This window comes from Leiobunum rupestre, chromosome 2 (genome assembly GCF_980474605.1).
Source record: "Leiobunum rupestre chromosome 2, qqLeiRupe1.1.hap1, whole genome shotgun sequence".
NCBI classification, from domain to species: domain Eukaryota; kingdom Metazoa; phylum Arthropoda; class Arachnida; order Opiliones; family Sclerosomatidae; genus Leiobunum; species Leiobunum rupestre.
This window is the reverse complement of record NC_143385.1, coordinates 28401074-28417366: the sequence shown is the minus strand read 5'-3', so window position 1 is coordinate 28417366 and position 16293 is coordinate 28401074. Positions and strand designations below refer to the sequence as shown.

Genomic DNA, 16293 nt, shown 5'->3' with positions numbered 1-16293 from the left:
GAAAAATATTTTCAAAATGCGTGACTGCCATTATTTCTAAAGAAACAAACTGGGTCATTCCATGTCAAATCGCGAAGTTGGGAGGCACTACCTCACCGATTTTTACATGAATTTTTTGTGTTAATGTAGGCTTGAAATAATGACAATTCCCAAAATTTAAGCCCCCTAGCTGTAAAATTGGGCGTTTTATGATTTATTGAAACTTCTCTACTCCAAGGTTGGACATCCTTTAGTGTTTAATCCATGTCTACAGTAATGATCTAAAACAAATTTCGGGGCCCAATTAAGATACACTAAATGGTTTTTAATGGTACAATTATAATTGAAATAAATAAGAGATTGGTTTTTTAAAATAATTTATGATAAAAACAAAGCATTTATATTGCACTTTATTGAAAAAGCGACCTCTATATGCAACATTACAAATAAAAAATATTTTTTTCAAAATAAATTAAACTAAGTGTTATACGTAAAACAAAAGTTTCTCATTGTTGATATTTTAAATATAAGTTACTTAAGTCAGGAGAACTAACATATAAAAAAATTAAAAATATCGAAGGTGACGTCATTATCGATTTTTGGGGGTCAAATGAACCCCCCTAATACCTTAATATCTTCTACAATAATAGTCCCATTTAAATTTCATTGCCAGATTCGGATTTTTTGTCGCATTTGTGATAAAGTAACTCATCGTTATTAGTATTGGAAAATTTCACTGCGAGTTATGGTCAAATATATGAATTTTTGGGACCGTGAAGCCTTCGTTGTGTGAAAATTTCAATAAATCATAAAACGCCCAATTTTACAGCTAGGGGGCTTAAATTTTGGGAATTGTCATTATTTCAAGCCTACATTAACACAAAAAATTCATGTAAAAATCGGTGAGGTAGTGCCTCGGAACCTCTCGATTTCACATGGAATTACCCAACTGTTATATTCCGGTTAGCGTTCCGTTGTATATTTTGATGAAAAAAATGATTAAATCCAACAACGATTCAATGAAGAATTACATCTAAGACCAGAATATCGTAAGCTTCTTCTTATACAGAGTGTTTTAGATAAATCAAGCACAAATTTACAGGCGTGTTCTTTGGGTAACAAGGAGCGAAAATGGTCCAAAGAAACCTTTCCCAAAATTGAGCCGTATGCGAGTAATTGGCCGTCAAAAATCGGCCTCCAAAACGTCGAGAAACGGGCAATGTGCAGTTTCTACTATACCTTGGACCCAATTGTTTCCTTTTACTCAGCATTTGGTTTTTAATCGAAAAAAATAAGAAAATGATCACGAGTATCAGAAGTTCGTTATTAATTGAAAGAAATATTTTACGTGTAGAAATGAACAAAAACAAGGTGTTCATAGTGACCACGTCAATTTATAAGAAAGTAACTTATTGAATTTGGTTTTTGTTCTTCAAATTCCATAACTAAAAATTTAACTGAATTTCCAAAAATGTACAAAATAATCACCTGGGGCACACGAAAATCATTCCTGAACCCGTTCAAAAATTCGAGGCTTGTGAATTCGTGGTTGCGCTCCCTAACGGTGGCGGGTGGAACTACTCGTCCGAGGTCAAATTTAATGCATTGTGGAAGCTAGCAAGTTAGAAACTTGAGGAGATTCCTTTTACGGTTGGGCTCCGTTGCGTCATCTAGACCCATTTCGGTCGCGAATTGTTTCACAGCGATCACTAATGCGTTGACGTAGGTCGTCAATGTATCAGTCTTGTGTAACAATTTTTCAAGATGTCCCTAGAACTTATAGTTGGGTATGGGTAGAATTTCGTGTTCTTTGAGGAACAAGGAGTAAAAACGTCTTATGAGATAAGTGAATAAAAAATGTTCCCAGCAAAAGCTTATTAAGCGTTCGCAGTATGCTATCGTTAATCATTAATATAATGACAAGGTGAATTAAATTACCAGAGTAACAGTGAAAAATGCATTTAATTGTTTTATGGTTTCTCAGAGGTAACATGTACAGTTTCTTAAAAACATTTCATTGATTATTGTATTTACAAAATTTGTTCGAAATGGCCCCCATTGGCGTGTAGGAAAGCCTGGACGCGTCGTCGGAAAGATTCTGGAACACGACGAAGGATTTCTGGCGTGTCTCGGATTGTGTCGCAGGTATCAATTATGCGTTGACGTAGGTCCTCAACGTCTCGAACTTGAGAACCAATTCCTTTTTAAAGCCCCAAAGAGAGAAATCACATGGGTTTCTGAGGAAACTTGGCATCAAGATGAGATCTTACAAGAAGGCTAAAATGTGCTACATTGTGCACAAATCACATTCGTGGCTAGCGGTTCGTTTGTTTAGAGGTTAAGTAAGACTCACCAGTTAGTCTTGGTGGTAGGAAATAAAGTCCAATTATATGGTCACCTACAATTTCGCACCAGACGTTGAGACTAAGCTGCACTTGAAGTGAACTAACGGTAGTCGCGGTCGGATTTTATTGCTGCCTCTCAGTAAGATTATGTAAATTGAAGATTCCGTCACGGTTAAATTTATACTCGTCAGAAACTAGGAGCGTTCTTAACCAATTGACGTCGTTAGTCTGCTCCTGAAAACACTAAACAAATTCGACTCGTTTTGAATAATCGGCCTCATTTAAAGATTGAACCTTTAGTAAATAGAATGGGTGGTACTGGTATTAGCCAGAAAAGTCCTTGGTTGACTCGCAATTGACGTTCAACTTGTCGTAGGATCATCTTAGAATATAGTAAGTGCTTATTTTTCCATGTCTTCTGGAACGTCTCCTTCTACAGTATCAGGTCACGTTGGTTGTATTTTACCAGTTTCTCTTAAGCGACTGAAAACCACCGTGAACCTTTGTCGATTTGGAATCTGTCTTTGATGAAAGTGCTCCTGATACAAACGCCACGCTTCCAACCTGAGCGAGTCCATATATAAAATGCATATCGACTTAAACCATTTTAAATAGCAAATATCGTCGTACATTGTTGAAAAGTAGTCCTACCAAACTTGAAATCTCTCCCGATGAACGGCTGAAGCCTTGAAAAATATTATTTGAAATATTCCCATTGATCATTAATTAATTAAATTGTAAAAAATGTTTAAGTTTCAAACACACACTTCTGCTTTAAATTCGAATTAAAGCGATTTAGCGACTTCTTGCGTATTAGGTAACTATAAAGAATAAATAAATTCACTTTATTTACGTAATTAAAATAGATTTATTTTTTGGACCACTAGTTTCACACTCTATATAGAGAGGCATCATCAGACCTGATATAGAGTGTGAAATTAGTTGTCCAAAACATCTTAATAATTTTAACTACCGAAATAAAGTGGATGTTATTTATTTATTTTTTGCAGTTCTTCATTCCTTGAAGGTTTGTCCTTTTTTGTTGTTATTGACGTTTAAAGGCTGAAATGGAATTTCTAAAATGCCACACTGCCACAAGAACTTTACTATCACATTGAGACACTTTACCTAGACGTCTTCAATATATTCATATGGCATACCTTATTCTATGTTTAAATTTTTAAGTTAATTTTACTGTATGATGATTCCTCACGAACAAGGGTTTACTAAGAAACCAAAACTCTCATTTTCAGATAGGAGTAACTCGTATTCCTTAGAAATGTGTGGTTGTATGTACAAAATTTATTTAACGGTTTGTGTGCTATTACAAACTCTCATTCCGGCCTAGCCTCTGTTTTTCTTTATATTCTATTCTTTAAAAAAGCCCTCGAATATCTTTAGTGAGGATGAGTAGTTTTCCCTTTTAGAATAATTTAACTGATCACTTTATATACTAATGAAATTTGAATTTACTTTTCTTTCGAAATATCTTAAGTATACTTTTCAAAAATACGGAACAGCGCACCATCAAGTGCCTGCAGAAGTTTTAAGGATCCTCCATTCTTTAGAATATGTGTATCCAAATAACAATAAGTAATAATTAACAAGGAATTATCTTGGAAAAAAATTAACAATGAACTTGAAACTAAAATGAAGTGGCTACATTTGCTAACCGGATATTGAGACCATCGGAGATTGTACGTATGATTTGGTAGGATATTCCATCGAGCACATATCCATCCTTTCCAATTCCAGCTCTGATAATCAGGGAGGAAAAAAAACTCGCGGTTAAATAATCATCGCAGTTTCCAAACATTTTTCAAATTTTATCCTCATGGAATGCAAAAAAGATCAATTCTGAATAGGGCTCGGCGATCGGGTAATGGTTATCCACTAGCAAATACACTCCATTGCGGATTGATTTATTATTTAATAGCACACTTCAGTATGGATAAATTTACAAATTTTATCCATTAAAGTTTTTTCGTTAAAGAAATTGTACTTTTTTATTTGCTACTATTGTGGTGTTTGAACAAAACAAAATTGGGAATTGTTACTGTTTAATTATCAAAAAAACGAACCTCCTTCCTATCCAACTTTAACCATTAGGGGTTATTTAATACTATTCAAAAAATTCGATCGTCTTTAGAGTCATGTTTTATATCAAATATTAATTTTAACTATAAAAAACTTTCTTATCAGACATAAGCGGAAGAAATCAAATAAATCACCGCTGACGAGCTTTTAAAATAAACACGGGAAAGAGTCGACAATTTAACCGTAATTATCCAATCATTCGAGTGATGTGTTACGGTTAACACGCTAGCAGAAAAAAATAAAAATTATTTCAGTTTAATTATCGGATAACAAACGAACTTTACTCCCTAACTAATATTACCAATAGAGTTTTTTATGTTACTCAAATAATTCGATGGTTTTGTAAAATAATAATTTCTGGGATAATACAATTCGTTTTAGACATAATCGGTTTCAGAGGTTTAAAGCGGGTAATTAAAAACTTTTGCACTTAAGTAATCACGGGGAAAACTATTCTTTCGGACGAAGCGTTACGTTGTATAAAGATAGCGGTATTTTCCTCGTATAAATATAATGGCGGAAGGTGCAAGTGACTTACCGGAATCGGAAACCGTCAATAAGAGAAGAATTTACCCAAGCGTTGTGTGGCAACATTTTCAATTAACGAAAATATGGCTATTTGCAAATATTGCGAAACGTATGTAATCCTTATTTTATTTATATTACGGGTTTTAAAATGGGGTAGCTCAGCGCAAAGGTCATCCCAACTTGCAATGTGGCCTCAAAAATCTATTTTCGTGTCTTCTTTGAGGATCCGATGAGCAATGCTGGGTGGACTACATAGTTTTAGAAGGGGCAGTTGCCAACGGAATTTTCGTTCAACGAATCGGACCGTGTTGTTTCCGATGTTAATGCGCACGTTGAGTCGAGTAAGATCATCGACAGGTCCAACGGACAAACCGTTTCCGAGTTATGAATGATTTGGTACAGAATTACGTGTTTATTTTCTCAAATGAAAAAATCCCACAATGGTAAATTTAGCAATCGGGTCGATTTGGGCATCGTTTCTGTAGTATATTCTACCGCCCAGTCAAATGTAAGCCACCCCGGGGCGCTAGGGATAAAAGGTTTGGATCTAGCACCAAACGTACACTCACAAGAGAGCCGTACCTAGCAGAAATGGCGCCCTGGGCAAAAAACCAAAAAGGCGCCCCCAGATCTTTTACGTAAAATTTTAGATTGTTTCATTTTGGATAATACCGAGGGGCTGAACACTCCGGGTAATCGGTGTACAGAGCCGTACCTTTGACTGTACCCTGCCGTTGGCAGTGCTAATCTAAGCGTAATCCGGTGTACAGACTTTCTAAGAGTGGTTAACCCCTCGGATAATACCAATACAGATGTATTTATATTGGTTTTACTGTTTTCGAGGTTTAGTGAAATATTTAATTTTAAGTAAACTTTTTCAATATTAATTTAAAGTGAAAATCTTAGATTTTGCGCCCCTAAACCTTTGGTACCCTGGGCCGCTGCCCCGCTCGCCCTACCGAAGGTACGGTGCTGACTCAAAAACGTGGTTTGTTATAACTAGGAAACGATTCATCGTACAGACTCGCGGTTGGTCTCATTCCCCCGGCCCCCCCTCTTGCCCCTAAGGACTCATCGGATCCTCTAAGTAGACACCAAAATTAAATTGTTAGTCCAAATTGCAAGTTGGGACGAATTTTGCCGCTGGAGAGTGGAGACTCTAGAGAGCAATTTTTGGGTCTCGTTTACCCGTACTATAAGGTTATTTATTTTTTCCGTATTACCATCATACTACGTATAATAATCCGGTCAATGGTTAAGACCTAAGAAGCCGCAATATTCCTTAGGCCTGTTGTGGTGAAAACAAACAAATCCTTAAGCCTGTCTCGCCTACCCTTAACAGGGCCGTACCGAAAGGGTTCGAATTGATTCTTTAGACCATATTAACTCGTTGAGACCCATTGAATAGGCCATACAAGTTTCGCTTTTGAAATCAGCCAAATTAAAAACCCACAAATAAGTGCTCGCATCCTTGCGTTCACTGTAACCGACATTAAAATGTCCAAAGTTGACTTAGGCTTGTAGTGGTGACGTGGGTATTAGCCTAGCTGATTTTACATATCAAATCTATTACTGATAATAAGTTGCTTCGATGCGAAGGTCCGATTTTATTTTAATTTAATGTTGAATTTTAATCCTAAGTAATCGAGCTGAGTACTAAACAAGAAATAAGATATCGATAGATACCTTTATGATAATAATAATAATCAGCTAGGCTAATACCCAAGGCACCACCTTAGGCCTAAGTCATCGAGCGACTTTTGAAGCCTTTAATTCAGGTGGCCGGGTTATAATGCGTAGGAGGGTGGTGACAAGCCCTGCATGCCACGCGTTCGAGCCAACAGCTCCCTACACTATATAGTCTTATGATAGTCCATAAATCATACTGTATTGTAATTAGGGGAAGATACAAAATTCAAGGTCACCCAAAACATCCGGGAACCAGCAATTTAAGGTATCACCTTGAAACTAAACACCCAGAGGTGATTACTAATGCTAAGGTAACGTTAAGTGAATAAGTAACAAAGGTCGGCTGTCCCATGGCGAAGTGAAATACCCAACACTAGGTTCATTTTGAGATTTGGTTATATTTTTGTAGATTTTGAAGTTTGTAATTATCGTTCTAATTAACTTTTAGGTCCTTTATTTTCCTGGCGGTGACTGACAACCTATGTAATCGAAATCTTATCATATTTTTAAGTGTTGGATATTTTATTGTGCCATGGGACAGCCGAGGTGTTTTGATAGAAATTTTCCTAAATAACTAAACGTTCTTTAAACAGCAAAGTCTGTCTCTCGTAGAACAGGCCAATGACTGCTTAAGGCGTTGGGTGGCGGAAACCGATCAGCCATTCACAGTTGTGGAAAACCCTAAATTCCAAGCCCTTCTACGCGCTATGAATCCAACAAACTGTACTTTAGCCGAAAGCGTTCCACAATCTGCCAAAGTTTTGAAAACTAGCCTTTTGAGTTGCTACGAAACTGAAGCTCAGAAAGTGTTAGAAATTTGCAATGTAGGTTGAAATATTGTTTGGGGCAGTTCACAAATTGCAAAAAGCAATGGAGGGGGTTTGTGTAAGTGTTATTACGAGTTGAGGGAAGGGTCGTTAACGACAAAACTTATTTTTAAAACGGAATCTAAATTTTTAATTATATTATTTAAACTCACATTCGCTAATTAGAGTTGGCGTCAATAATGGGTTCGCAGAGCCTGGGGCGCGGACGGGTCCCCGAAGATTAAGGGCAGCTCGGGCACTCGAAATATGGACCTTATGATTAGAAAGGGTTACAAAACAGCTACAGTTACAAGAGCCTTAGTTACCTAATTGTGAACAGTCCCTTTACACTTGTTATTATTTCGCAACAATGTTTAATAATCAATCATAAATTGCTTAGTCTATTCCCGGGCAAGTTTCAATTACTATTGACGGGTGGACGTCGAATAATAGAATACCATTTTTGGGTGTCACTGGGCACTGGATCGACGAAAGTTGGGAGCTAAAAAACATGCTTATGGGCTTTATTCACTTCCCAGTGCGTCACACAGGAAAACATATTTGTGATTCTTTTACGTCGTTAGCACAAAAGTTTGACTTAAAGGTTGGTTTTTATAATTCGAAAAGGTAAATGATTTTAACTATTTTAATAACCAAAATTATCAGGTTTTAGCTGTAACTATGGACAACGCCTCCAATAATGAAACATTTAGTCAGGAGTTAGAACAAACGAGTAGGGAGAACGGAACACTGTACAGTTCCCAAACTCGTATCCGTTGTTTTGCGCACGTGTTGAACTTGGTGGTGCAAGAATTACTAAAACGCCTCAAGTCGCAACTGAAACATAACACAGAAGATGAGTACCTACAAACTGACGAAGATACTTGTACTGATAACGTCGGTAATGCAGTTGCAAAGGTACGCCATTTAAAAAAAGGATTTACAATATAATCATAAGTATTAAGTATTCGGGTGACACTAATGTTTGACTGTAGCGTGTGGATTTTTGAGTAAGCTTAGTGCACCCTATCAAATTAGAATAAACATTACTTTTTAGAAGTTAAAATTGCTTGGTTATTTCAGATCAGGACTATCGTAACTAAAATTCGACTTTCAACTCAGCGGGAAAATAAATTATCAGAACTAAACGTTGCATTCAATCTGAAAGATCTGAAAGTGATACTCGATGTAAAAACAAGGTGGAACTCTACATACGCGATGCTTGAGAGAGCTATTTATTTAAAGCAGGTTACATTCAAGCCCACTCGCAGTGTGCTTGGAGATTAAATTTGTGACAAATATTTACAGCATATCAACCTATAATGCATTTGATTTTGTTGTGGTGAGATTATTTCAAGAAACGTTAATTGACCATTTAGGTTACCATAGAGCACTCTAAAGGCCAACTCGAGAAGCTCACCGAACTACTGGATTTTCGTCTGCTAAGATCGTCTACTCAGTCTAGCAGAGGCTCCAAAAATAAAATATTTCCCAAAGAGACATACTTAATACTTATGTAAAATATTATAAACTTATGTTCGAACGCATTGACGGATCTAGCAAAAACATCTGTTAGTTTAATAATCATCGTTGTACACCCCTACTATCACCAAACATCACAATTCGGCGAATACCCCTCATGCGTGACGTAAGTTATGAACGGCCCCTTACGCTTGTGGTAAAATTAAGAGGCTACTATTGTGGCTGTGCCATCTTGTTCATTTATAAATGTGTAACTTAACGTTATAAGTGATCCCGATGCTTTTTACGTACGTTATACGTCAGTAAATTACTTGTTTTTTAAAATCTCCACTAGCTACGGATATAAAACTTGTCGAAATGACTGTGCTGAGAATTGTTTGAGTTTAACTGCGCTTTAGCCTGCTATTTTGAATATTAAAGGGGGACAGCTAAGCTTTTAAAGAAAGATCAACAAGACGTTCAATATACTAATATTTTGTCTTGAAAAAATAGTTTTGAAAGTTGAAACGCAAAATTAAGCCTAGTATTTTGGTTTGAATTTTCGCCGCCATCTTAGGGTCTGTCGCCAGCGTCAATACGCCCCCACCGTACGATAACAGTGAACGATTTGCGACCTAGCCGAACTTTTCAAATTTCTTCAATTTAGGCTTAGGTCTCTTATAACTGGGAAGTGACGCTCGTGCAAAGTAAAGAAAAAAAAATAAAAATAAAACTTTGCATCTATAGCAGTGCGCGTTTTTTATTCAATTTTAATAAAGCAGAGTGTCTCACCGGTTTCTCACCAGGTGTCACAGCGATTTTCGATTTCCCGAAATTTCTTTATTTTATTAAAAATTAACCACTTAATATGTTTTGATGTGGTTATCGCCATAAATTTTAGTTTTTAATGGGATATAGGGTTATCTAACTGGCTAAAGCTTGACCGTTCCCTTTAAGGGTTAAAGCTGGTTGAATAACCGAATATTTTGTTTCCAACCTACCGTTTTAAAATAGAATTATAGTAGGTTAATGATATATCAAGTAACAGACTTATAGATGAAGTGGCCTTCAGGTGGCACTATCGGCTCCAAATGTATATTTTTGAAAACCTCTCACCAAAATAAAGCTAAATGCTTATGTAATAGGTAGATAGGGTGTAGATTTGTGGCCACCAAATTAGTCTATTAGCCCACTATACCACTGTTGAGATTAACTAATAGCTTAAGTGTTTAGTCTTTAGACTCAATCACGCAAACTGACAAGGAATTAAAAAGGTTTGTGTTGATAGAAGCTGAATGGCAAACATTGAACGGACTAACGTCTGTTTTGAAGGTATTTAGCGTGCTATCTACCAAAAGTCTATAATATTTCTTTAACGTACATAACCTTTTTATAGGAGTTTCATCTGGCAACAAATTTAATATCCTCTGCAAAATATCCTACCATTTCCATGGTAATGCCGGCTTATTACTGGCTTATCGATAAGTTGAGTAAAGGTCCTCATGACACTGTTTTCGACGATGCCTGCACTAGTGCGAGTGAAAAGTTGAAGAACTATCAAGAAACTTCAAATATTGAAGCTTTTTGGATCGCGATTGGTACGTATATTTTAGTGTATTTTCATCAACCTAAATCATCATATATGTCAAATCGTTTTTTTCTCTACCTATATTTATCCATATTTTACATTAGCTATATGGTTCTTATACTAAATTTCAAATAACATTAATGATACGTTGCTTACTATCTTTCAATAGGGATTTTAAAAGTTTTTCCTCGATATCTTCGGTTTCTTTTACCCGCAAATGTATTATTTAAGGCACGGTGGGCTGCTCTGCGATAACAGGCGGCCGAGAAACGACAGTTTCAAGATTTGCTTTAATGAGGCACCGTTTTTAATAACTGGGCGTTAGAGAGCGCCAGAAAACGGTTCCTGGTTCCTGATTCACTATGTACAAAAAATTTTTTGTTTCGTCCGAAGTTGGGTGAACGAGGTTTCACCTGGCTCACGGACTATAGTTAAAATATTCCCTAAACGTAAAATCTAAATAAAATAGTCTCTAAAATATTATTTATATAGCTCTGGACCCAACTCTGAAGATGGACTTCGTTCAAAAATACTATGGGAAACCTATGGTTAAATCTATTAAGTCGATAATTTTGAACGTGTTCAACACATTGTATGAAAGTAATTCGTCCTCTGCGACTCAAAATTCTACTGTCGAAGACCTTGAGGGAATATTCGCTTTCTATCCTAAACGACCGACTAAGTTGGCCCGAGGTTCCGAGCTCCTGAAATATTTCAAAGATGATCTACAGCCACCGAAAACTAATGTATTAGAATGGTGGAAAGTCAGTATACAAAAGGGAATTAAGTCAATGCAGTCAATTGCGTAGCATAGGTATTTCGCGATGATTTTATTGGCGCCTGTGCTCGATTAATTGACCTTTATCTTCCGCGTAGTTCATAACTCGGTTCGAAAAGTCCAACGGTAATTGGGTTTATTTCACTAAATTCACATCATTTTGTACTTGGGAACAAAAAGGGGTAGAATGATTGTTATTTTAAGAAAAATTGCATTATACAATAGATTTTGCTCCAGAAGAAACGGTAGAAGGAATTTTTACACCTTTTTCATTAAACGTTACTGCGCCAATGTGGTCGATTCACAATTATGAAATGAATATTTCCGAATCTTATTTACTCTACTTGCCCACGACCAAACTGTATCCAATTATAAATACGATTAACTTTATTTCAACTTCTATGATTTGCTCCAATTTACTGTGAGGTCAGCGCGAGTCACCCATGGTTATGCCTTTAAATAAATGGAAAAAGTTTTCACCCGAAATGGCAATCGTCTTAGACTCGGATTAGAGACAAGTTTGTAGAACTATGCTCACGAGAGCCATTGACCTTTTGAACTTTAAGTGTATGCGTGATTACGCGCGATTTTAAGGTTTATTCCGTTTTACTTTATTGCCCTTTGACCTACTCGTAAAACCAAAATTTGATATGACACATATTTAAATTTACCCTACATATATTTCAGGTAAATCAAGTAAATTATCCATCCGTTGCCAAAATGGCGAGGGATTACCTCGCTATACCAGCGACGTCGGTTCCTGCAGAAAGAATATTTTCTGCTGGATCGGATCTCGTAACATCAAAAAGGGCAAGCCTGCAACCAGAAACCATCTCTGCAATGATGTGTTTGAAACTTTGGTGGAAAGATGACGGTAAAAATTAAACACTGTGTATGAAATTTCATTTAAAAAGGGTATTTGGAAAAAATAACACTGTGAAGATAATCTAGATTGAAATAAAAATTATATATGGAACTCAAAACCGTTATTGTTATAATTTAAAATTAGGGTAAACGTTCACAATGAGTCGCTAGATTTATAAAGTTGAACTCTGACCAGTAGCGTAGGCACACAATGAAAAAAAATGGACATACAACCATTCGTTTCGGGGCCACTGACTCTGACAACACTATTTACTTAGAATAAGAAATCGATTGAGAAAGTTACGTTTTAGAACCGCGATTTCTAAGATCATTTCATTTTAGTTGGACCATAAGTGGCATAATTACCCTAAGTTTGCCAATAGGAGCCTTTTGCATAGAAAATCATCGATAAGAGCTTGTTCTAAACAGACCACAGAAACGTAGGACTCGCGAATTCCGTTCTACTACCCTTTTTAGCCCGTGTAATGCTTCCGCCGCAGACGCTGCGCCGCCCCGCTTCGCGAACACATTACGTAAATTTCGTCACTGGAAAAAGTGACGTCATTTACGTCACTTTCGTGCAACAAGGTATCATAGAAAATGTTTTCTTATTGTTGTAGTCGGGCCAGGGCGGTCCAAGGCGCCGCCCCGGTGCTTTTTTAAAAGGTTTTTCCGTTTAGACAGGGCGAACTCTACCTCTTTTTTACAAATCTCCAGGGCGTTCTTTCTTCAATTTCGTACTAGTTCATTTATTAACCATATTAATTTTTAGTACCTTCTCTCAATTTATAAATTAATCTTCACGTTTCCTACTTTACTACTACCCATTAGAGAGAAGAAAGTTAGTCTGAAGCCCATGATTCGTCGGTATTCGTACACCTTTTAACAGACACGATCACCCGACATGAAGTTCAGTCGACCAAGGAAGAGGAGTTTACTGGTTGCTTTACGTTCAACAAACAAGGACCAACCAAGCTCTCCCTTAATGGACACACGCGACAACAAAAAGTTTCCTCCAACGTCTAATTTTCAAAACGAAAACTGGGACTTTTCAAGTTCTATATTCAATTCCGCCGAAAAGCAAAGTACTTCATTTGCATATCTAAGACCCGGGACAGCTACCGCTTTCCCTAATGTGCGGTAACTTCGTAGCGGTTGTACGAATGCACTACTTGATGTTTAATCGCACCCGTCAATTTGAACGCCTTCTTACGCACTTCATCTTATTGTCGAACGAGATGATCTGAGTTGGAGCTAAACGCTACTCCGAGATATACAACAGTATCAGTTCTAGCGATTTCCTTACTTGGGGGGGGGGGGCGTAAAAGGGGAAGTGGCGTTCGGAATCATGGGGACGTTTCTGGTTTTGCTTAACTAGTCATATATTACCACCCTACCAAAATTGAGCTCCCTCCTAATTTATTCAAGGTTCATGGTTTTTACACACAATCCCTATGTATATAGAGATTGTAGTGTATTAGTTTCACGTACAATGTAGGCCGCCGCTGCCGCCGCCGTTCGTTCGATTGCTCTTGAATCGTTTGCGATATTGCGATACAAATTCAAACGAAACGTCAATCTATCGGGTATATCAAACTCTAGCGTCTATCGTTAAAAAGTTTAAAATCGATGAAGAAGAAGTTGGTCATTTGTACATTTTAATGGGACGCGATTCAAATTTCCCGCATCCCAGAAGCGAAACCAGATAGCTTTAAGAGGTTTCAAATAGGTGATAATTGACTTATTTTTTAACGTGTTTTCGCTAATTCTTTTACTCACGTGTATTTAAATTTTTGTTTTGATATACACGGTGGTTGTAAAAGCTCTCCCATTAGGCTAACGAAAATTTTATTTAATTGCCTCACATATGTGGCAAAGAAATATTGGATAGGATCACGCCACCGCCGCTCCCAGTAGGATCGATTTGGGGCAGGAAGGGAAAGGGGGTAACACAAGGGAGGATCCCCTACCTTATTAAACCAGAAAAGCCCATTTTTAAAAAACCATCTTCACCGAGATACGAACTCACGACCATCCGCTTAACAGCTTTAAAAAGTCTCGCCTTTACTATCTACGCCATCGTCTAGCTCGGAAGACCTAATAGTATCTTGACCGCGAAAATTTAAAAACATAATATTTTTAGCGATCGCGAAATTTTAAAAACCATATAATATTTTTGGTATTGATATGACCGCGAAAATTTAAATACCATATAATATTATAAACTGACCGCGAAATTTTAATAGCCATATAATATTATTAGTATATCTTTACAAGTCACCCGTGGTCACTGGCCAGCCGGTAATGATAAGCCAAATTTCTAATAATAAAATGCATTAACATTGAAGCTCAAGTTAATTTAATGAAGAAAAATTACGTAAATAGGTTAAATTAAATAGTGGTAATAGAAAAATATATACTTAGGTTACATTAAATACAAAAAATATATTAAATAGAAAAATTATATACATGCATACGAAATTTTTCTTCGCGGCTTGGGCATTACACAGCGTGGGCTTCTGGCATTCAGAAGGTCGCGGTCATTAATTTAAAAACATTCTATAGTAAAAACAAAACGTTGGTAGTATATTAGAGTGTTGTGAAATTAAATTTAAAAGAAACCAATTTAACACTGTTAAACTTGATATCATAGGTCGGGGGGGGGGGGGGCTCTGGGGTTCAAAGATCGCCAATGCTGTAGGTAAGGCTGGGGCTTGCGAACGCGGTCGCTCTTTTTTGTATATTAGAAAGCTGATCTATGCTTGATTGAGAGCCGGGAAATGAAATAATATTATCACCTTCTTGGCGAACTTGTTTCTTACATTTTGTTACATTACCCAAATGTCCAGGGTGATTCAGCACGGCATTGTAATGAATTTTTTCTTGCAATTAAACGGTCCGATAAGACCATGATTTTTTCACAGGGTGAATGTTTTATTTGTTTGTGATTATAACTCTGTTGGGGACTTTTTAATGTGATATTTTATACAGGGTGAATGTTTAATGTCAGACTGTATTCTATAATGAGTACTTCCTACCGCAAATTTAGGTACAGGGTGAATGCTTTATTATGTTCGAGACTTTCTGGTGCGAATTTTTATACAGGGTGAATGTTTTATGTTGAACTGTATGGTAAACCGCAAATTGAGGGACTCATGGTAACAAATATTATTAAACTATATATATAAATATTTCATGAACGAATTAAATATTGTTACATGTGTATGCCATTTGCTTCTGAAAATTTTTCTCTCAAATTTGGTTGGATTATAATTATTTCGCCGCTAGATGGCGCTGTTTTGCTATAACATTCTATATACCATTCGATTTGAAATTGAAAGGTTTATAACATAAACCAATTAAAAAAAAGAGCTTTACCGAGCCATTGTGGAGCAATAGTCGAATAATAGGCGGTTTTATTAATTGCGCAGTAGTTTTAAAATGTTTTTCAATAGATGGCGCTGTTGCACTATAACACGCTATACCATTCGATAGGAAATGGCTTGATGTACAACTCTGATTTTAATCATAAAAATTATATCACCAACCGCTGAAGATAAATTCTGAGAAACACGAAAACAGACAAAATAGCGGCCATTTTTAGACAGTATAATCTCATCCTATCGCGGAAAACCTTTTCCCTCAAAATTAGGACTTAATTGGCTACACACTTCCTCTGAAAGTTACTTATCGCAAATTATGTCCGAGACAAATGCTATTTTGACAGTACTAATTTTACATTTTTTTCCAAAATCAAATAGGAATAAAATTATTTATAAAGCCAATTATCTAATCCATAAACCTAAAGATAAAATACCGTAATATTTGTTTATAAATTTAATTTTTCAATCAAACAGTAATTAAATTATTTATAAAAACACTTATCTGTTCGACAAGCGAAGTGGTAAATTTTTGCGATAAAAAAAACACATTATATGCTTAACGATTATTTTTCCAAAATTAATTGTATTGAATTTTTTTTAAACAATCATTTGTTCTTTAAACAAACGGTAAATATTGGGATAAAAACCGCGTAATATCTTTAACAATTATTTTTTTTCAATTAAATTCTAATGAAATTAGTTTCTAAAACAATTATCTATTCTCCAAACGAAACGGTTAATATTTCTATTAAAAAAAACGAATAATATCTTTAAC

The 16293-nt window shown here is 36.2% G+C and overlaps 1 protein-coding gene across 1 annotated transcript; it reads left to right on the top strand.

Annotated features, from left to right (window-relative positions):
• The first annotated feature begins 2237 nt into the window (after nucleotides 1-2237).
• On the top strand, nucleotides 2238-13161 carry LOC149957264 (uncharacterized). Its single transcript, XM_090166935.1, has 9 exons — nucleotides 2238-2300; nucleotides 7232-7462; nucleotides 7845-8048; nucleotides 8111-8362; nucleotides 10139-10237; nucleotides 10302-10503; nucleotides 10986-11257; nucleotides 11959-12145; nucleotides 13025-13161. Exons 1-9 carry the CDS (start codon nucleotides 2238-2240, stop codon nucleotides 13159-13161), a joined length of 1647 nt encoding a protein of 548 aa, XP_090023061.1.
• Nucleotides 13162-16293: the final 3132 nt, after the last annotated feature.

What these genes read in the sequence shown, in the direction of transcription:
- LOC149957264 (XM_090166935.1), top strand. Translation starts at nt 2,238, where the DNA reads ATGAGATCTTACAAGAAGGCTAAAATGTGCTACATTGTGCACAAATCA. An exon ending in AAGTGTTAGAAATTTGCAAT is followed by an intron (nt 7,463 to 7,844) that starts GTAGGTTGAAAT and finishes TAAATTGCTTAG; the next exon opens with TCTATTCCCGGGCAAGTTTC. An exon ending in GACTAACGTCTGTTTTGAAG is followed by an intron (nt 10,238 to 10,301) that starts GTATTTAGCGTG and finishes ACCTTTTTATAG; the next exon opens with GAGTTTCATCTGGCAACAAA.